The 22,174-nt window shown below is 40.3% G+C and overlaps 1 protein-coding gene across 10 annotated transcripts in view; it reads left to right on the top strand.

The window, feature by feature from the left end:
* UST (uronyl 2-sulfotransferase) overlaps positions 1–22,174 on the top strand; it is a 172,857-nt gene that overhangs the window by 118,306 nt on the left and 32,377 nt on the right. For all 10 annotated transcript variants that reach the window (XR_012775298.1, XR_012775299.1, XM_075499028.1 and 7 more), the window contains exons 6-7: positions 14,026–14,123; positions 16,350–16,507. Coding sequence is in view for 8 of the 10 variants with exons in the window: in XM_075499028.1 (XP_075355143.1) it covers positions 14,026–14,123; positions 16,350–16,507 (256 nt within the window). In the remaining 2 variants the exon portion in view is untranslated. The remainder of the gene's footprint in view (positions 1–14,025; positions 14,124–16,349; positions 16,508–22,174) is intronic.

Below are 22,174 nucleotides of genomic sequence, written 5' to 3'. Positions count from 1 at the left end.
AAGGTAATTCCATCTTTCAGAATAAGCAGTAGACCTTCCATGTCAGTTGAGAAAATATATTGTCCATGAACTGTTTCAACGTAGGGAAATTCTCCTTTAAAGTAAAAGCAGCGTTCACTTTTTCCGATTTTTATTCTAAGCATTCTGTTCTTTTTTGTTGTTGTTGACTAGTATTTTCAAAGCTCCTATATCTATGGTTGCTATACATAAAAACAAACAAAAAAAAACCCACCAAAAAACTCAGCTAAAGGATGTTCAGCTGATTATTTGTTGTTACAGACTCTGGAAAATGGACTACCATTGTTGCAGCAAAGTCGCCTACTGCTCAGTGAATTACTGAAACACAGTCTAGTCAGGTTACCTTGAACACAACTTTTTCCTATGAACTCTGATCCAAGCAAAGCCAGCCACTATTCATAACTGAGCTGGTCAAGAGTAATTTCCTTTTTCTTGGGGAAAAATCCACTAACTGGTGGCAAATAGGAAACTTTCCATGGTGAATATGGATTGCTAAATGAGATTTTTTTTTTTAGAAATTAATTTTCTGTTCTTTTTAAAAGGAAAAAACAAAACTAAAGTGCTCATCAATGGTTGAAGGAAAAAAATAAAACAAAATTTCTTCAGAATGTAGTCCAAAGAGATGATGTCTTTGATAAACAGGAAGAAAAAAAAGCAGATTTTACACTTTTCCCCTCCTTCTAGCAGAGTTATTAACCTCCATGATTTTATAATTGATCTTGTTACTTGCTGTGCTTTTTGAAGCCATAGCACCTGAGAAGAGGGGATTGAGAGATTCTGGGTTTCAGTGTGGGGAGGGAGGCAGGCATGGTTTTGTTTTTCATAGTTGTAGAAAAGAACTTCAGCAGATGACTCAAGGTTCAAAAAATAAAAAAAGGGATAAATAGGTACATTAATTATGCCTCTGAATCTTGTAATTTTAGGAGGTTTTATATATTTGGAGTTGTCAATACAGTGATAGTCTTGTCAAACTGAAAAGTGAAATAAATATGTTTGTTCCATTTTGTGGCTGCTATTCAGAATGGCAGTGCTACTAATGATGCAAAGTATTAGTAATTTTCCAGAAAAGCATTAGAGCTGTTCAGCAGGGGGAAGATTATAACTAGGGGAATTAGATAGGGGCAGCAGAGCAGAAAGCATCCCCAGTTGCAGCAGCAGGGAAGCCACATGCAGAAGCAGTGTGGTTTTCTTCTCTGCTCTGCAGCTCCTTTTGCATTTCAGCCTTGAGAGATGAAGGGAGAGATTCAAAGTCAGTCAGCACTGGGCAGAAGGCTGATAAGAAAGCAGAATTAGAGCACAACTCACACTTCTAGCTCTTTTCTTGCCATTCAAGAGGCTTGTGGTGAAGTGCCACCACAAATGTGGTAGGTCAAGGGGACATAAAAGACATTTAGACCTTGCTGCTACGAGGAAGCCAGTTATTTGTTCTTAAAAGTCAGTACTGTGCTTTTAAGATTTATTATCTAACTTTAAAAAATGGGCAAAACCAAATAAATTTGTAACCTGTACTGTATGATGATCATCATATATTTTCTCTTTTTTTAATGGAGAGATCAGCAGCAGGTTTCTTTTTCTTTTTTGCTAGGCAGCATACTTGATGTGACTGGATTATTTTGGGTGCACATCACGAGCTGTTGGATACAGCCCCTCTCCCTTTAGCATCAGCGAAAGAGAATTGTATCATTGGAATTCATGACAGCAGATAGTCTAAGCTATAAGTGAGCAGTATGTTGAAATAAAACTTTTAAGATGCATCAGCTAGCCAGTGTTCATTTTCTTTAGTGAAAATTTTGCTACATTTGTAGGTGAGAGAAGGTCAATAATTAAAAGAAATACTGCTTTACCGAAGCCTGCAATAATTTTTTTTAGATTTATTGTGGTATATCTTCCCTTCTCCATGTATATACTCTTTTATTTCAAAGATTTATGTTGTAGAAAGTAAGCATTTTCCACCCTAATTCTTGTCCTGTGATGTTCTGTAAAAATATATGCAAACGGAATGATCTCTCTTGTTTGTTTTGCCTGTCTTGATGGGATGTATGAGAGAATGCTTATTGCCAATGAAATTAATTTCCTTTTGGCTCATGGATTGCTCCTCTCTGATAACATCTTTAACATTCAGAACTCTGATACTTGTTTTAATAAGCCTCTTTTAAACTTTTGTATTGTTAAAACTATTTTTTGTGGACCTCTACTAAAACCAGTGTAATGCTAGCTTCAAGATGTTGTGGCATTCATAGAACTGAAATGTGTTTCTGTTAGTATATGTGTTTCTGAGGTTTAGGCTAAAATCTGCTGAGCATAATTTCTGTGCATGCAGTTGAGCTTTAAAGGAATGAGAACATTTGACCTGAGAAAGACGATGTGAGAAAAATGTGAACTACAGAAATGTCTCGTTATTAAAATAGGCTTTATTGTATTGTAGCAACAAAGCAATATTTTGAAACATTTAAATCCCATTATATCTGTGCAGATGACATTGTGTCATATGTAAAGGTATGAACTTTCTGCATTTAGCCCTCCTTGAGATGTGAGCACCATCTGGCCCAGCTGGGGAAGACAGTACAAGCTGGGGAGAGGCTAAAGGGTTGCTTCCCCTCCAATGTCCTCCCAGCTTCTGACGTTCTTCAGCTTACCAATTTCCTGAGCCAGACATTGCTTTCATATCTGTGTTTAATAGCCCTTGATAGACTTTTCTTCTATGAATACATCTTTTTTATGTTCTTTTTATTTATTATTCTTTTGGGTTTTTTTTAAACCCAATTACATCTTTGTCATCCAGAGTATCCTGTTGCAAGGACCTATGCATTTACCCACACTGAATTTCTTCCAGCATTTTATTGCCTAATCAGCATTATAAGGTCCTTCTATAACTCCTTGAGGTCAGATTTCTTATCTGCTCTCATTAATATTCCCTGAAAAATTTGCTACTTCAGTGTTACCCCTTCTTTGTTATGCGCAAGAGATGCCTCAGCACAGATGCTGTGCAACCCTACTCAGTGTCTCGTTTCACTAAGAAAACTAGCCATTTTATTCCTGTCCTTAGCTTCCTGTCCTTTATCAACCTCTCCTCTATTTTTTTTCCCCTGAGAATTTAGGAACGCAGGACTGTGTTTATCACATCTTTAGTGACTGAATCGAAGACCTGTTGGAAGTTGGAGAGGCACAGCTTTCTCTGCTGACATTGATTCTGCCCCTTGCTGGTTGTGTTCTTCATTATAGTGTCACCTAGCTGGTCCTGGCAATCTTCTGTTCATTTTATCCATTTTTTCTAAAGCATCTTTGACTGTCACTTCAGTTCGAGTACGCCCTCTCTAGAGGGCCCTTTTCTGTATGTGAAAGCATGCCAGATCTCCTGTGGTATTTTTCTTGACACATTTGGCATTCTGAGCAATCTGTAATGCGTATCTCTGCTCAGTTGTGAGCAGGACTTGCTCTCAATTCACGACACACTGAGTTTTAGTATTATAATGTGCTTAGCTGGACAGCAAGGCTTTTAACATTAACAGAGTGGTGTATTAGAGAGGTGATGATCTGCAGTGTTATATGATGATTTCCTCTGTATCTTCTCCAATTTGGTTTTTAAAAAACGTGTAGCACAAATGGTTTCTGGGATCCAGTATTTCGAGTCAAAGATGCTGGGTTCCAGGAGCCAGAGACATGGAATTATTCCTTAATTTCCTCCATGGCGGTCTCTTGTTCAGATGAGAACTTACATAAGGCACCAGCAAGGTCTTTTCTGCTTTACTTGGAGCTGAAAAAGCCTAAGTTAAAGTGTGTCCTGTTTTAGGACTTCTTAGAAGTTGAAGAGAGTCCAGAAGACAGTCTTAAAAAGGAAATGCTGTACGGAAACGTAAATCTTCAGATGAATAAAATTGTGCTGTGAAGCAGATGTCCTGCAGTTATTCCTTGTGTTCATCAAGATTAAGTCAAAAAGGCATTTCCTTAAATTACATTAAGGTGTTTTCATATCAGATACTAGTGAAGGTTTTCTGACAGTAGGAGCAGTAAAGCTCTGATACAAATTAGAGCTCATATGAACATTTTAATGAACAGATTGGACAAATGGCAACCCTGGTTTAGATAAACTTGGTTCTCCCTTAGCAAAGGATGGACTACAATGCTTCTTGACGCCCTGGGTCTTCTGTAGCAGCCTTTCTTGCCAGGACGGGCAGCAGCCTGCGCTGTTCTTCGTCGCCAGGTATGGTGAGACCACCCTGCCAGGAGGACCCTCACCCACCAGCTGCTTCTCCCTCCACTTCCAGCCCCGCTGACTTCAGCCTCATAGTCAGCTCCAGGCTGAGGCTGTCATCTGTGGAAGAATAACCGTACCTGTGCTCCAGAACTACCTTTTGTAAGCGTAAATTGTTGGATGTATCTGTTGACTCGCTGCTTTTCTCCCAGGCATCTGTTGGCGAGGGTCCAGCAGCAGTGCATTAGGGAGGGCTGGGAAGTCCTTGAGGTGGAGGGTATTTCCTGCTCAGCATTCACAGAATTCAATATGTGCCATCCCTAATTGACTTTATTAAGGGTCATCATCCGAGCAGACTAATTTTCCAGGTTCTTTTGTGAAGAGGTGTTAGTAAACAGAATTAGCAGATGTACTGTCTCCCTGCTGTTAGTTGCCACTGGGATTCATTCTTGATTGCAATATAATGGTCTGTATTTTTGGTCTTCCCTGGATCTGTGCCCTCTGTAACAGGATGGTTATTTAATGCTTATACACTTCTTCCAGCTGGCAGGCACTCTCCCTTTTTTTGGCATAATTTCTTTATATTTTGTTCATGTATTTCCCGTACTAAGACGGTTCAAGGTGAAAAATACAAAAGCAATGGAAAAGAAAGAATGAGAAGGTGCCCACTTACAACTATGAAGTGATTTTGTTCTAATTGGTAAAACTGGTCTTTGACAAATTACTAATATGATTTCTGATAACAGAGAAGAAAGAAATGTATCCTCCAATGTATTTTCTCAATGTTGTACATCATTATAAGTTAGAAAATTGGGATCTGCAAATGTGTTTAACGTTTGTCACATCTAAATAGTAGCATTGTGGGCATAGTTCATCATCTCTGCTATGTTCATGCCAGCAAAAGTTTGTATATGAATGAATCATTTATGCCTGCGTTAAATGAAAATGTAGACGGTTAGCAGAAGACGCTGTTTTGTTAGCTGCTGCTTCACTTGCGAAGATGCCAGGAAGAAGAGCTGAATACATTGTTGGCAGAAAAGCCAGGCAAATTAGCCCAGCCAAAAGAGTCCATCAGAAAGAAAAAAGTGGGAATTAAACTTGGCAGCCTATTGGCTTATGTGGTTGGGGGAAAAAATGAAAAACATGTATTTTGCCAGAAAAAAGTGGAAAGTCAATTCAAATAAAACCCAGAATTATTCTCAATAAAAAAAATTCAAGGAAATCTGTGCTGATGTAAAGACAGCACAAATTGAATCTAAGCAAGCCATAGGCTACCCTAGGCTAGCTTTAAAAAGTAAAGTTTCCTCATTAGAGCACAATTAAAAGAAAACGTAACTGAACTAGCCTTCATATCCTAACACTTGAAAATACTTTTATCTTTCTCTCCAGATTTTCGTAATAGAATTTCCTCTTGAATAATTGTACTCTTACACTACAGGCTTTTTTAATTAAAGAAAAATATCTCATACTATGAAACAGAATTAAGTTTCATTAACTTGCAAATATAAATGTCTAGCCTACCGATGCAGTTACTCAGGAAAAGTATCAAGCTTTGAGGAGAAGAATAGAAGATGTATATATATTCCTTATTATACTATCTCTGCTCGTATTTAAGTTTGATCTCAAGTCATCAAGAGTTGCCAAGGATTCTGCAAGCTTCCCATCCCCTCTCTCAAATGCAGCATTGATGTGCTACTCTGGAGTGTGCGAAATAGAAATATTTAGTATAAGTCTGTAAGCTGTCCTTGTAACCATAGGTGAAGAAGGCTTAGCAGAAAGCTGTGGGGAGTTACGGCATTGCTGCTGCTCAGTGGTGCAGTGTGGTGGTATGCTTTGCACACCCCAAAGAAATGGGGCAGCGAGGAGGTGACCGTACGTGTTGTCTAGATTAAAGCCATTTTTGTCTGTGAGAACAGCAGTCATACTACACACAGATACCAGCAGACATATCCAAATTAAGTTTGGATGCTGTTTTTGGGTACAGAAGTAAGTACAGTTTTGATCTAAACATGTTAATTGGTGAAAACACATTCCCTGGAGATGAAACTGAAAAAAAACCAAACCTATTTCCAGGCTTTCCAAGGTTTTATCTCAAGTACCAGAAATACTTTTAAATTTTATTTTCTCAAGTCAACTAAGAGCACTTGCAGGCAGCTCCCTCCACCCTTTCTCAAGATGGCTGGTGGACTTCCCCCTGCCTCGAGGGAAGGAGAGCTGTCTGGCCTGTCTTCTCCATCCATCGGGTCTCTGACCTGGAGATTCAGAAGAGGAAATCGTAGCAGTCCTGCTCATGAGAGAGTGTGACATGCTACAGAATGAACAAAAATGCTTCTTTTCCTTTAATTTTATTTAGATTAAACATTGGAGAACTAGGGATTTTTTCAAGTTTCTAAAGTGCATTTTTCTTAAAGAAAGATTTTTCAAAGCAGAGACTTTTTATGTTCCTCACTTTTTTTAATATATTTTTTTCTTGTATACATGGTTGGTTGGCTTCAAGCCAACATATTGGTGTGACTTGCTGCCCAGACCAGTAATGCCAGAGAGGGAGCTCACTCTCAGAGAGGGAACAAAATATCTTTGGAGCCTTTTGGCTTGTCGTAGCCTAGGTAGACAGAAAGGCTGATACGGAGAAGAGCTGAAGTGTGGGCCCTTGAACACTGCCCCTCTCTGTAGCTGCCTCTTGTTTCCCCAGAACAACTGTGTATGTGGTAACTGTTTGTAAGAGTCCTTTCAAAAGTAGCCCAGTGAATAATCAGGAAAACATAGCAGGGTCCAGTCCTCCCAGTTGTCCTCATTGTTTCCCAGGGACTCCCCAGGCGCTTTCTGCAAGACGCCGAGTTGGCCTTGGTAGTCCCTGGCTACTGACAGCGTGCTGCCACCGCTTCTCGGTCCCTGGGACTTCGGTTCGCCTGCGTGAAAGCCAGTCATCCGCAAGAGAGAGATGTTGTAGCTTGTAGGTAAATACCCCCATGTCTCAAAGCAAGTGGTTGACTGATGATTTGCTGACAGAGGTGTTGGTTGTAGGAAGCATCTGAAGAACTGGAAAAGAGGGGAAGGGAAAAGAGTCTGTTTCCAGATAATGAGAAGTGAAAAATTATTGGGGGGGGGGTGGGAGAATCAACACATTTATAAGAGCACATTGCTTTGTTTTACAAGACAGCTTCTGTTTTGAGCTAACCTTTAAATAAGATGGCTGGAGGACAGCAGCTTGAATCAAATGAGCTGGCTCTACGGGGTGCTTTTGCTCGTCCAACACGCTGCTGCTAGGAGTCCTTGAGGCTTTCTAAAGGATATTCTTCTGATCTCCTGCATAGGCTGTTACGCTGTCTCCTTCTCTGGTGGAGCACTGGGCCTTACAGAAGTATGGGTGATGAGAAGGATCTTTTCTTCTCTTCATTCTCTAGTTGCTTTTGCTGCTGCTTTTTATCAAATACATGATTTAGCTGAAGGCAAAGAGCAGTTTGTTGAAGAAATGATAATGAGGATTTTCTGGGAATTTAAGAGATCAAGGATTTATTTTTTTTAAAAAAAGCATATTTCAATTCCTGACAAATACGTGGAGGGAAGGAACTTGAATACCTGCAAAAGTGTGAAATGTCTGTGTGGCCTTTCAGGAGCTGTACAAAAGCATTCAGAAGTGTATCTCTTCAAAAACAGACATGCCAAGCGAGAAAGAGTTGAAAGGAATATTATCTGTGACTGAAAACTAGTTTTAAAATGCAAACCTCAGCTCCGCTTTTGAATGTAGTGTTCGCTGAAGGTAGAGCAGCATACCTCTTGACCTTCAAGCAGGAAAGCCATGGTAAAGCCAGCTAGAAGAGGTCATCTTTGGGGAGTGCAGCCTGAGCTGTTCAGGTGCCCCAGGCACTTCCCTGTTTCGTGCTCCAGTCCCCAAAATCCTGTCACTGGCCTCTATCTGCTGTAGCATCTGTCTTCACAGGGCAGACCTAAACCTGTTGCATGGACCCACCAGAGGACTGGCCTTACTGGATGTCTCTGGTAGATGTAGTCTTCTCTTTTGCAGCAGCTGAGATCCTTGTTGCTCCTCTTCAGGATGAAATGTGAGGCCCACCTCTGCTGTCTCGTCAGTAACTACCCGAGATCTGCTAGGTAGCTAAAAAGACAGGAGAAGTCCCTGGCATCTGTGGATTTCACAGTGCCACAGACGAAGGTGCTGGGAGCTCTTGCAGTACTGGCAGTATTTGGGTGTAGGGGACAGGCAGTGCCGGCGCGAAACAGCCGCGCGCTCTGGTGACTGGTTCCCAGTCATTGCAATGACCACGGTGGCAAAATGACTAAAATAAATGAACAGGGGGACTGAAGTCATTACCTGTGGCCTGCATCCCTCCAAGGGGGACGTGCCCTGCACAGCTGGAGTGCAGCAGTGCTGCGGTGGCATCGCTGCATTCCCGTCAGCAAGCCCCATGTTGTTCGCTCCTCTGGTAGACCAGCAGGCAATGGAGTGAAAGAAAAGGGTTTCTGTTGCTTTTTGAGCTGGCGGAGCCTGCACAGGCGTGAAGGTGCCATCGCAGCTGGTGTAGGGGGGCGTTTGAGGACAGAAACCCGCGTTTTGGTTAGCTAGATCAGCTCTGCCATCTCGTGGAGCTTCTCCCCGAAGTGCCCACTGCTCTCTCCGCAGCCTGCCACTGCTGTCCCAGTAGACTTGTCCAGCTTGCTGTCATCTCCAGAGGACCATCATCCCACCTAGTTTCGCACAATCCACCCCACCTGGCAGCCCCCCTTGGAGGGTCTCCGTACCACAGTAGCACGGGCTGGGAAACACTTGGCTTCGGCTGTGTTGGCAGTGCTGGTTTGGGAAGTGATGCCCAGCACCTGCCCACCCCACAGCAATCTGCTGCCAGTGCCGTTAGCATAGACGCAGGAACACGTGCCAAATCCCTCCAGAATTTGAAAGAAACAGGTCATCTTGCTGCTGTGTGGCTCTAGTTATCCAAATACTTGATTGAGATCGAATAGAAACATTACATATTACCTGATGAAGTAAAAACCTCTCCAATTAGGGTTAAAAATGTGTTGCATTATAGTTTATTTTCCATAAAATATGTAAACAGTTTGTGCTCCTAAATAAGATTTAATAAGTCATGTTATATTTATATTTGAAAACCTTCATGCCAACTATACATTGACTTTTCAATGTCTTTCTGCAGCCTTACAAAGTAGGAAGTTGTGCTTTTCCGTCTCTCATTTCAGATTTACACTCGCGAGCCCTTTTCTGAGCTGTCATGTTTACATTTTCTTCCCCATCACTCTACGGCCACCCAGACCTCCCTAGCTGGGGTCAGAGAAAGCGGCGGATTTTTTTTTTCAGTGTGGTTGTATTTAGTTCATATGATGCAACGTTGTCCTCAGGATGTAACGGTCGGTTTGACCTCTTTACAAACACTGAGCAAGTATGTGAGAAAACATTTTACAAGCCACAAGAGGATTCTTGGGGGCTCTCAGCAGAGCAGAATAATTTTCCTTGGCCGGCGATGGTGAGGACTAGACTGCGCTGCTGACTGTGGCGGCGTATGAAGAACAGCATTGTAAGCGGGAGAGGTCACCATAGACTGGGCTCACTCACTGGTTTTCCACATCGTTTTATTTCATTTCCTTTTATGGAAACTCGAAAGGTATTTATTTAGGTCGCTGCTTCCTCTGTAGCCTCATGACACACCTCAACTTCACATCTGCAACCTTCAGACTTAAGTAAGGAGCATGCACCGTGGCTGGGCTGTAAGCAGGGTCTCCTGGTTTCACAGAAGTTGCAGTATCCCACGAGGGCAGGGCATGGAAAGACAACATGTCCTATTTTTCATTTTGATTGTGAGAGAAAGGCCGGTTTTATGGCTTCCCATAGATTAATGGATGATTAATGGAAAAATATTTGCAAGGCATGTATGTATTTGAGTTATGATTCCTCATTTTAAATTGTTAGGGATACTAAGAATTGCTGTACATCCACGGCAGAATCTGGTGTTTCTGTAATTTTTGGTTGAGACACTGAGGATCAAGAAATAGGGAATGCTTTGAAGGCCAAGAATTATTTCTTTATTAGGTGTTCCTTCTACTGGACAAAAAAAGTTAGTCTTTCCCCCAGTACTTTGAGGATTTTATATTGGGAGGAAAAAAAAAAATCAAACTCTTAAATCTAAGGTCACATCTTTTTGCATATGGTACAATATTTGCCATGAGTTAATGACATTAACTTAAGTAAATTGTTTATTGTTCTATAAAAAATACTTTAAAGTTTGCTCTTTTTGTGATAGCATTAAAATTCCTGAAGGAATTTTCTATCCTTGAAATATTTTTAATCGTGTGCCGACTTCCTCTTATGACACGTACGAACTCGCTATGGCAAATAGAACAGTTCATTTGTTACTAACTTTTTAAAAATATATTAATAACACATCCTTGATACATTTCTGATAGATCAGTAGTCTGGCTCGTCGACAGATTAATAGATTAGGGCACGTTGTGATTTTTATATGAAAGACAACTTTACAGAAGAAGGAAGTAGACATTACCAATTTACAATTTCAGCCAAAATTGTAACAATAGAAAAATATAGTGCTATTAAAAAGAAAGATCGTTTCTGTTGTTACTTGCAGCCCCAGGGCTGGTTCCCGGGCATCCCTCTGCTCTGCTGGAGACAGAAGCCCAGCGGGGCGTGAGCAGTGTGGATTGTAGCCAGGAGCTGCGGAATAAAATAAAATTCCTCTTTCTTTATTGCGGAGGGGTTATGATCAAAGTAGCTCTGTTTCTTTCTTTCTGTATCTTTCTCAGCTGTGTTTGAATGATTTTTTTTACAAGGCTCCTCCAGTGATATAAATGAGCAAGGCTGTCATCTGTTGCCTTGCAATTTTTTGTCTCACATAAAAACCTTTCTGCCCTGAAAGATCTGTGTCCTGCTGGGAAAACATGTTCTTACTGGGAAATATAGCATTAATGTTGCTTGGGCTAACAGAATAACACTGCCTAGAATAATGAAATTTCACCTTAGCTTTTCATGCTCAGAAAAAACCAGAAATTCGGGTAAATCCTGCTAGCAACCGAAGAGCAGCTTCCTTCAGCTGTGTTTAAGTTTTGTAATGACTAGCCCACCTCAGGCCTTTCTTTTGCCCCACCTCTTGGTTAAAAACCGTGATTTCATATCTCATGGAGCTGCGTAATTATCGTGAAGTAAAATCTTCTTTGAGGGGATGTATGGTGGCTGGTGATTTATTTCACAACTTATGAATACATTAAAATAGGAAAGGCGAGCAGGTGCTGCAAATGCATCAGGACCCTCCAGCTGTAATGCGAATCATGGTGGTGGTGGTAAACGGAGACTGGAAAGGGGCAGTGCTTTTACCGCAGAGTAAAACTGGTGCTTCTGATGTCAGGAACGTGAAATGTGTGCCATTGTGTGGTGAAAAATTGTAGGTTCCTATGAAAGCATACCTGGCCTTTATCTTAAACCTTGAGTGCATCAAGAGGAGGGGGGAAGATTTTTCTCTCTCATCCTTCTGCATTCCTTCCACAAATCGAACTCGAAGGGAATTGCCACTCAATAGTTTAGATTAGTGCTATCCCGGTTGTTTCAGTGATCCTACAGCAGTTTACCCTAAAAAGGAATACTAAAAATCTCTTTTTGACTAAATATAAGCTGTTCACTTGTTAAAGCTGCAGGATTTTCCACGTGAATTTACATTGCTTTTATTGTATGGATTTTTCTCTGGCCATATTAATCAAATATTGCTTTCAGAAGGACGAGAAGGTCCCTGTTACACTTCTGGATTGGGTATTGATACTTATTTATCTCAGAGAATATTTTCTGACTCACTGTATTCATTATTCTTGCAAAGAAAGAATAAGTTTCTTTGTTGTGAGTTAATGTCCCTTCACCTTTGTATAGGAGCAAGAAAGGAGGAACAGCTCTTGGTTGGGTGATACTAATGATTTGTAAACCTTACATAAGTTTTTCTGCCTTCTAATTAATCCATTAATCAAGTGGAAGCTGGCTTGGACATAATTTAAAGTATTGTCAGGACAGTATTTCCAAGTTTTTTAAATCCAAGCAATGCATGAATTCATTGCAGGTCTCTGCAGGTTCTTACGAAAGCTGAAAATACATATCCCTGAAAACATCTCTGGTGGTGTCTATAGTAAGAGCACAATAAACCTTTTAAGAACTGCAATTTTTAATTCATGTTAAAAAAACAACTATTGGGATGATAGGAGGGACACATTGCCTGTCCCACCTTACTGTGCCATCAGTAGATTTCTTAGCAGTATTCATAGCATTGAGAATGGGGGGCTGGTTGGCTTCAGCTCAGAGCCTTGAATTCAGGGCTTGACCATAAATCTTCTGGTACATATTTAAGGCCAACCTTTCTCAGTATGCTTGAATACACTGGGGGGAGCAAGGGAGATGGGTTGTTTGTATCCCAATTGGCAATTTTTATGTTATTTTCTTTGATGGTTCCTCACCATGTGATTTACTTCCCAGCCCAGGATCTTCTGATGTGCTTATAAAATCTGATTTACATAAGTGTAAGACAGAGGAGGAAACAGGAATGTGCTTAAAAAGGCTTATGGACCCAAATGTGACACTAATGAAGTCAGGCATGAGGGCTGAAGTTCGGGGAAGAGCTTTTCTGCCCACAGGTCTCAGAAGCAGATGCCGTGGCTGGAGGCCTGTACCCCACGCTGCCCCAGGAGAGCAGGGGATGCTCTCCATGTCTCCCACGCTGCCGAGAACTTCTGTCTTGTGGAGGACGTGTTGCCCACTGAAGTGTTCTCTATCACATTTTATTTACTTGATGAAGTATGGATTTGATTAGTCATTGGTTTGATATTGATGTGTATCAAGCCTATTGCATTATAAAAGCACTTGTCTTTAAATAAGAATGAAGATTGTTTTTGCAAAGATGACATCCTTTCATCTTTGCTTATGTTGTCTTGCACTTTCTTTTTTGCCCTGTATGTCTCTTCGGAGTCAGTGGGTCTGCTTGCAGAGTAAGGGTCTATTAGGCTAGATAAGGATAGTGGAATTCAATCCCACTTGCAGGTACATTTATTATTGGACTAGAGTAAAGCTAGAAATGAAATACAGTTCCTCAGGGTTCAGTAGCTATGCCTAGTCTTTGAAAAATGATAAATAGCTCCTAATTAGATGAACGATAAATCAGGAAAATGATAAATACTTTCTAATAAGCCCTTTTCTCAGTGAGGGTTTACACAATAGGCTCAATTCTGAACATCTGAGGAATGTACAGAATTGTAATCAAAAGTGATGTATGTTTGTATATCAAGAGTAAACTGTGCAAATTACAGCTTATGTTTGTTCATTTCAGTCATTGAATGAAGCAGAATTAAAAAAAAGTAAAGAAAATAATTGTTGTCTCAATTTGATTTATTCTGGCTACTTCAGGTTTCCCCCAGGGTGTATTTAGAAGAAAGAAGAGTCTGAAAATAATCTCCTGAATATTTTAAATATAACTCAATATGAAAGTTGAACCATGTGTCCCACTTTGAACCATGCAGTAATCTCAATATAATAATGTGTTCTTTGCAGCAAGAAAAAAAAAGGTGTTTTTTGCATTCTAGGACAAAATCACATTTTTTCCCCCCTCCTGAAACTTTTTAATGATATTTAGAAGTAGATAAATTGACCAATAGATGACTTTTAAAGTATTTGGTATAGTCTCAGCACGATTCTTTGAGATGGCTGTGTAAAGTATGAGATAAAGAAAACACTTGTTAATAGAGAAAGGAAAATGCAGTATTCAACCTCTTTCTTTTTTTTTTTTTTTTTCTTTCCTGTCCCACAGGACATTAATGTATGTATCCTTGAAAACTACCCTGAATGTTCCAATCCCAGGTTATTTTACATCATACCATATTTCTGTGGACAGCATCCAAGATGCAGGTAAATATATACAAGGTATCCCAATTTGTTCAGCAATAGCTATTGCCAACATTTTGTCAGAAACTGGTAATAAAGAGACAACAGTTACTTGAAATAGAAGAGAAAAATGTAAGTACAATGTAGCACTGTATGTGGTAACTGCATGCATATATTTTGGAGTAAGGAGGGTAATGCAAATGTAGTACTATTCTTTTTTCTTGATTTAACACTTGAATAATTCATCAAATCTGGATGTATTTATGTGGATTTTTCTTTTCTGGGTTGGCAAGGTGAGAATGGCAGTGACCGTATGTGCCTGTTACTCATTTTACCTGCACTGTAATTTTGTAATACATGTTTTAGCTCTGCTCAGATGCTCATATCAGGTCTGTATCTGAGGAATTCCAGGTTTCTATGTGTAAGAAATAGTAACCATGCTTAAAACTATGTAAAGTACAGCCTCCTACTGCTGTAATTGAGCTAGTTCATTTTTAATGTGTCTATTTATGCCATTCTCATATTGCTGTATTATTGATACTACATCGTAAACTTTTATGCAATAATATGTGAATAATTTTAAATACCTTCTTGTTTTCAAATACTTTTGTATTGTTGGTCACAGCATGTTCTTTATTAGGTTTGTTCAACTTCACGGTACTCTATTTATTTATTTTTACCACTTCTCCATAGGAGAACAACTGCATACGTTCTCAAAAATTTCTTTCAAAAGCCATACTTTTTTGTAGCAGTAATAACAAGTGAAAATGTGTTCATTCTTATGTCTCAGTTTCTAAGTATCTTTGTGTGTAGTATCCTGCTTTAGTTTTTTGGCATAAGCGAAGGTATAATTAAGAAACAAAACAGATTCATTACTTCATTTTCATTACACTCTTTTTTCTTAATGTATTTTGGCCTCATTTGCAAATGCTTAAGTTTGCACGCTTAACTTGTATGTATGAGTAATCCCATTAACAACAGTGACACATCTGAATACTTTCACAGCCTATCTCTGGGGGGTTTCTGAGCAGTACTGTTTTGTAGCTAGTTATAGATGTGTCTCCTATTGGGCCATTGCACTTCCTTCAGCTACTTCCTAGTCTCACAAGGAGCTGCAAGAAGGAGGTTTGTAGTATTTGTTAGGACACTCTGCTCTTCCAGAAGATGGACCAATGAAAAGAAGGTGGTAGGGAATGAAAAACCTGCTCCAAGTCTGCTCTAGTGGGAGTGTGAAGCCATAAGCTTTTCTGCATGTCATCAGAAGAGCTTCTGAGAAATGGTGGAAGTTCAGTATCGCACAGAATTTGCAATAGCCTAATGGAAGTCAGGGAAGAGGTGTGATCTCCAACCCCTTTCAGGTAGCCTGTGTGACTCAGATGTTCATTATACCAGCTGGACCCTGGGAAAAAGCAAATTTCCTTTGGTTTGGGACACTGGCATTATATCCCTTATCAATATGAATGCTGACTGCTGCTCCCAGGACATAAATTAATAGGAGTTCATCTAAGGGACTTAGGATTCATATGCTTGTCAAACCTAATTGTGCTTCCATGAAACTACAAGAGAAGCATAAAGATGTACTGGTGTCCTGCAAGCTTCTCCCACTGGGGGAAAAGAATAACCCTAAACTGATCTTCAAAACCAGTATCCGTCAGAGCAAACAAATGCGAATCCTATAGCAGAGCCCCAGGGCAGGCAGGGGTAATGGCAGGGCAAGGGAAGGTCATGGAGACTTTGGCAGAAGTTAAAATGAAGGACAAGGTGGGAAACGGGCTGGTAGCCTCCTGTGTGATATTCACTGGGTAACAGCAGGCAGTGGTTGCTTGCAGCAGTTCTCCTGATGTGGTTCAGGGATGCTGCCACCCCTTAGCACCCTTCGTCACCCAGGGAGGTCATTCCTCCCATGAGATGGGTCATGCTTCCGAGTCAAAATACAGGGTTCACAAGTTTGAGCTTATAAACAACTTGGCGAAAGATGTCTTCAGAACAAAGTGCTTCCATGCAGTGATTAACCTCCTTTTAATGTGATCGTATTTTTACATGCCAAACCAATCCTAAATATTGTGCAGAAAAGCTCAGTAAGCCACTCAGGTTTGGTGGGGGTTTTTTTATGTTCTGTTAGAAGTACAGCACTGAATATTTTTTGATTCAGTTGTGTTCTTGGCTTGAATTTCTGAAGTAAATGCATATTTAAACTCTTCTTTTTTTTTTTCTCTCCTCCCTTTCTCTTTCTCCATTAATTTCATACAGGGAGCCTGGTGAATGGGCCCTTGAAAGAGCAAAGCTGAACGTTAATGAAAATTTTCTGCTTGTGGGCATTCTGGAGGAGTTGGAGGATGTGCTGCTTTTATTAGAAAGATTCTTACCTCATTATTTCAAGGATGTTCTTAGCATCTACAAAAACCCAGGTAACTTTTTCCATTAAAAAGCTATTCTTACAGAAACTTTGGCAAAATCTGCATGGCTGCTGAAAGGTATGTGTTTATGTCTTGTTTAGTCAATGAAGAGATTTATCTCCCTTTTAGGGAGCAGATTTGATTGATGGGGAAGGGTGCATATTCTGCTTTTATTCTTAATGTTACTGTGTGGTTTTCATTCCTGGGCAAGTACTTGGTGCTCCAGTCATCTTGCCACATGCCAGAAAGCTTCCCATTCACCACTGGAGTGGCTTTTTATTCTTTTAATTCTGTCATACTCAGCTCTCAAATAATACTGTCAAAATATTCTCAGAATGGTGCCAGCAATATCTACCTAGGTAAACCTTCAAGAAATGGTTTGGGGAGCTGGATGCTTTGGAGATTCTCCAGTACCAGGATATTTATTTTCCCTCAACCTTGACTAAGAGTTGAAATGAAATGAACCTCCAGTTAAACTGAGTTTAGGTAAAGTACAAATAAGAACACGTATTTACAGCACTTTAAGTACAAAGCATGCTGAGGAAAAAGACTTAGGAGAGAAGGAGTAGAGAAATTAAAACAGAGAGCACTTAATCTACCCCTTAATGTGCACCCCACAGTCAATGTGAAAGGGTTCTCTCTTCTCTGTGTCAGTTCATCCCTCCCAACCTGTATTTATTGCTAACCTCTGTAGAAGACAGTCTTGCGTCCTATGCCTGAGCCAAGAAATACGATACTTCTGTGGGGCTGTGCATGTCATTCCGGCAGAACTGATTTCCTGCTTACATTTGGCTGGGCCATCAACATCGTATGAACCAGGGAGGGGTAAAACTTCCTTCTTGCTTGGTGACTCGGTTGTATTCATGTCAGTGTGAAATGCCTACAGCCACTGAAATGTGTGTTTTGTACCAAGTTGTGTATTAAAAACACATGGATCAAAGACTGAGTTTTGTTTGTAATGCATGCAGCTGATGGCTGGCTTTTGACTGAGAGCAGCTATCACAGTAATCAGTCACTTTGGAGAAATTCTGGGGTTTTGTCCATAACCAGGAATTATGGCTGACTGTGCACCAATCCCTGCTTCCAGGATGCATCTTTGAACGTTTTCTATTTAGCAATGATACAGATATTACAGGGAAAATGTGGCATTCCTCCTCTGAACATGATTTCAGTGGGTCATTATCTGCTTGCAATAAGGCAGTTAAGGCAGCTATTTAGAAGGTGTGAGCGTTACTTTGTTGTGGTACTATATCCAGCCATAGAGCTATTTGGCTCAATAACAGACATAAGGAGAGCGTGGTATAGTATTGACATGAGAGCAATGCCCAGTTTTGGATCAGTTATTTCTCTTTTCTTTGTAAATTAAAAAATAAGAAGACCTACATTTCTAGTATGTGGAAGTCTTCCTAAAGGTTTGCACAATTCAGTCTCCAAGGTTTTCCCATGGGGATGTTAGACGAAAGGGAAGCGGGGGATCAATAGAAGGATGCTCTCTTTGCAATGAGCAGAGTTTTCTTTGGGAATCTATAGGGCTTCCTCAGCTGTTCTGTGCACCATAGATTTTCACTTCTCTTACAATGGGGGAAGCTAACAAGCAGCATGGAGGGTCTCGATTTTCATCAGGGTGCCCTAGAAATTGTCAGGTGTGAAATAAGCAATCTCCCAGAATCATTAAGTACTGGATAGTCTTTCTCTTCTCTGTGTATATTCCAGTGTCTTGGGGAGATTTGATCCCCTGTTTCAGGACAGTGATTTCCTCTGGGATTTCATGCGTAAGACACTCTTGTATCATGTCTGAAGATTCATCTCTTTCCTTCAGTATTCCCCATGCGAATTAAACTTTTGTTTTATTTTTCCCATTCACTTATTGACAAGGAAGAATAGAAAGGAAACAGTTTTCCTTGTGCAAAAAGGAAAACTCGCTCCTCCTCTTTTCATACATGCATATGTTTGGGGGTTTTTTTTCCAATCATAATTATTTTCAGGTTCTTTCTGAGTTTGTGCTAATGCTTACAAAAAACTTAACAGAATCAGCCAGAAAGAAAAGATCCAAGTGTTGTGTAAGAAATCCTACATCGTTCTCCTCAGGGCTACATTGTTCTCCTCTGGGCACCTTAGACCTGATCTGCAACACCCTCTGCTGTTGCATCATGAAGTGCTGGGAAGAAGAGATGTTATTCTGGCCAGCCACGTGGTGATCCCACAAAGCAGCAGATACTTTGGGCCAAAACTGACCTTTTGTTGCAATTAACACTTGCAGATTAAATCTATACAATTTACAGTTTTGTCTGCTGACCTGCTGCTCTACCTGAGATACTCTTATGGCAGTCTTTCCTCTTTTCGTATAAAGAAAGTAAAGCTTTTCCAGAACTTATCTTTTATCAGTTGAATATACTGAGATGAGAAAAACACAGTGAAGGACTGTGTACAGAAAGGTGATTCACTTCCAGGTCAGTGAATCTCTGCACCAGGGCCCACTGCAATAAGCGGTTCTGGGTTAGACACAATTCAAAAACTGGATTTGTAGAGCTGCTTTGAAGCAGAAAGTAACTGAAGGAAGCCAATTTCCATCCAGTGTTGCTTTAGTGGATTACATAGATTAGAAACCAGAGTAGGAAACTGGTGATTGCTGTCCTGCCAATAACATCATCTAAACCAAATTAAAAGCACTTACCTCTTGCTGTAGGAAGCAAACTGCTGGATGTTATCAAGCCCATAAAATCACATGTGCATTTAAGGTACGTCTGCGGGAGTTCTGGGTTAAACCCCTTCTTCTTCCCAAAGTTGGGACCCTCCTCCCTCATTACAGGTGCTTTGGGCAGGCACCAGATATTTGTTCTGTGCAGGCTTTTTCTTTTCTTTTTGACGGTGTCACATTTTGAAATGCACACCGATTTTTCTCAAATTTTGTGAGTTTAAAAAAGTTGGCAGTTCTGCGTGACAGGAAGTTTTAGTGTCAGAGGACACTAGCATGATAATTTTCTTCATTGGCTTAATAGAAGTGTTGCCTTCAGCTAATCCATATGCCAAATATTTTGACTTGTGTGTTTTATAACAATGTGCAACAAAATGTGAAAGCTCTTTGTGGTGCTAAAGTTTTCATTGGAACCAATCTGGTTTTATCTTGTAGAATGCTTTAGAGCTACAGGCTTCCTGTTTTTCTCCTTTTCCACTCTCTCCTTGAAATTAAGTATTTTCTTAATGTTGATACCAAGTCAAGAATTGCGAAAGGACTCTCTTTTTTGATGCTGGTGTTGTCTAAAGTGACAAACTCTTCCTGCCTTGACAGCCAGAACTGCCTTTGACAAGAGATTGGGGGGGGGGGGGGAGACAGATTGTTGAATAGATAGATGGATCAATAGATGGATAGAAAAAATAAATTAAAAAAAAAAATGCGTTTACTAGATTTTTTGCTAACACAGTAAAACTTGCTCAAAATTTTGTCTTTGGTCCCCAGCATTGGAGCAGATAGGGTCCAATTGCAGAGCCTCGGATTGTATTTACTTCAAAATTTGGAAGTATTCCTTAACTCTTTGAAAGGCCTGAAATAGTTAGAGCATAACTTTACATGTAAAATCTCTCCTTACTCTCAGGAGCACAACTGAAGGAAAAATAATTGGTCAGTCCTGTTCATTTTTGCTGGCTGTAGCTCACTTCCGTAGCCTGGCTGGTAGCCAGAAAGTGGAGAATACTTAAACAGTTTCTTTTGAAATGGGTACGTGTGGGTTTCGTATCTTTAGTGTTTTTAAGAGGCAAAAAATATACACAGCAAAACATAACATTTTCTTCTGCCTTGTCAACTTCTGTGGCATGGGGTAAAAGTTAACAGCATCTCATGTAAAAGAATAGGCAATAAAATGTTTTTTATCACCTCAGAAATAGCCCATATCCTCTCACTTTCTGCACGAGTTCATAAATTTTCTTTGGCACCAGAAGCCCTATAAAAACACTTCTTCCCAATACCAGCAAAAAAAATCTTTGTTTCTTGAAAGTTACATTTTGCATGGAGAATGTGTAGATCTTACTCTAAAGCAAGAAGACTGACAAGCTTTTCAAACAGTGAATTTTATTGAGTGAATGAAATTACTCATGCTGTCAGCTGGCAGAAAAAATATTGTTCAGGTAAACTGTAAAATGTGCTTTTTTTGAAAATGCAATACAAATGTGATTCTCCTTAAGAATCACATTTACAGGGCATGTTTTTAACTATAGTAGTAGTATTACCCAGGGTAATATAAACTTGCTGATTTTTTAATTCCATTCTATTCATGAATACTGGTGACACAGTCTTGACACTTTCTATTTACAAGCTTCCCCTTCTCTTTAAACCCAGTAAGGAGGGAGATGCTGCCATTTGTCATTATTGCAAGGCTGAGGTCTTGTGAGGCAGATGGTGAAGCCTTCTTTGATGGAGTTAGGCAAAGGGTGGGATCAACCCCGGAAGGCTTTGCACCGCACTGAAGATTGCTCCTGTGCTGGGGCAGCACTGAAGGTGGGGCATGCCTTCAGATGATTCCTGTGCTGGAAGTAGAAAAGAGCATTTTCCCACTCCTTGTCAAAGTGAAACTCTTTGCAAGTGGAGAAGGCTGAGAGAGGCTTTTCTTTCTTTCCTTATCCCCCCTTCCAGGCCATCGCTTCTTTAGCAGTGCTCCCCGTAGTCTGACTGATACCTTTAGTACTAAATTCTTGTGGCAGCCTTTCTCCCACCCTGTTCTTGGGCTGCTCTGGCAAGATGTGGATGCTATGCATTTGGAAATGTTTAGGAACTGAGAGTCATCGCTGGAAGAGTTGCTGTGATATGAAGAAAGCAAAGGGAGGGAGGGAGGGAAGGTCCCACTATTTTTTTTTCCCTCTGAGAAACTGGAATGGATGTCTTTGCAGGCACAACCTCCAAGAGCAAAAACTCTGGGTAAGAAATGTTGAAAGAAGTCTGATGGAAGGAGGCAGTGCTTTTTGTGCAGTGTCCTTAAATAGTGATCATCTTACATTCTGCCTTTGTTCAGCACAAAATGAAAGGAAGGGAAAAATTAGGACAAGTGATCTGCAGCTTCTAATAGTCTGCCTGCTTCTCATGAGCCGTACTTTCTGGAGAGGGTTGTGACAGATATGTGGAAAGGGAATATATTGGCTCATCTCTTGTGCACAAATGCACAACCTTTCTCTCTCCTACAAGCATCTGCACTCTTGATGTGAGAATAAAAGCAGCTTGGATTAGATTCCATTTAAATTCTGAGGGTGGGTTGGTTTTTTTTTTCATCACTTCTTTGCATCTGCTACTTTCTTAAAGCACAATTTGGGAAAACTTTGAACACATTCAAATGTTCAAAAACTTTGGAAACTCCAAACAAGCTGTCTTGTCTTTTGCCTCACACTCTAAAACAGCTTTGTGCTTTCCCTAAATAATGCTCTCAAGAGGAATCACTGTGTATGAAAGTTTTCTACAGAAGAGGAAAATTCTACATTTTGTGAGGAGGTGAAACATGAGGTTGGACTTGGAAAGTAACTAACTGCAAAACACTTCCATGGCGCGTTCCCATCCATTATGTGAAGCAAAGTAACTGTATGTGCGACTTAAAAAGTTTTGTCCAGAAGGTGGTGTAATCTCCCTGCTTTTTCAGGACTTTCAGGGGACTTGAACACTGTGCCAGTGGTAACAGCACATGTGAATTTACATTCTGC

Source organism: Mycteria americana, chromosome 3 (assembly GCF_035582795.1).
Source record: "Mycteria americana isolate JAX WOST 10 ecotype Jacksonville Zoo and Gardens chromosome 3, USCA_MyAme_1.0, whole genome shotgun sequence".
In the NCBI taxonomy this organism is placed as follows: Eukaryota; Metazoa; Chordata; class Aves; order Ciconiiformes; family Ciconiidae; genus Mycteria; species Mycteria americana.
Note: the sequence above shows the minus strand (reverse complement) of the source record. Positions and strands in the feature narration are given on the sequence as shown.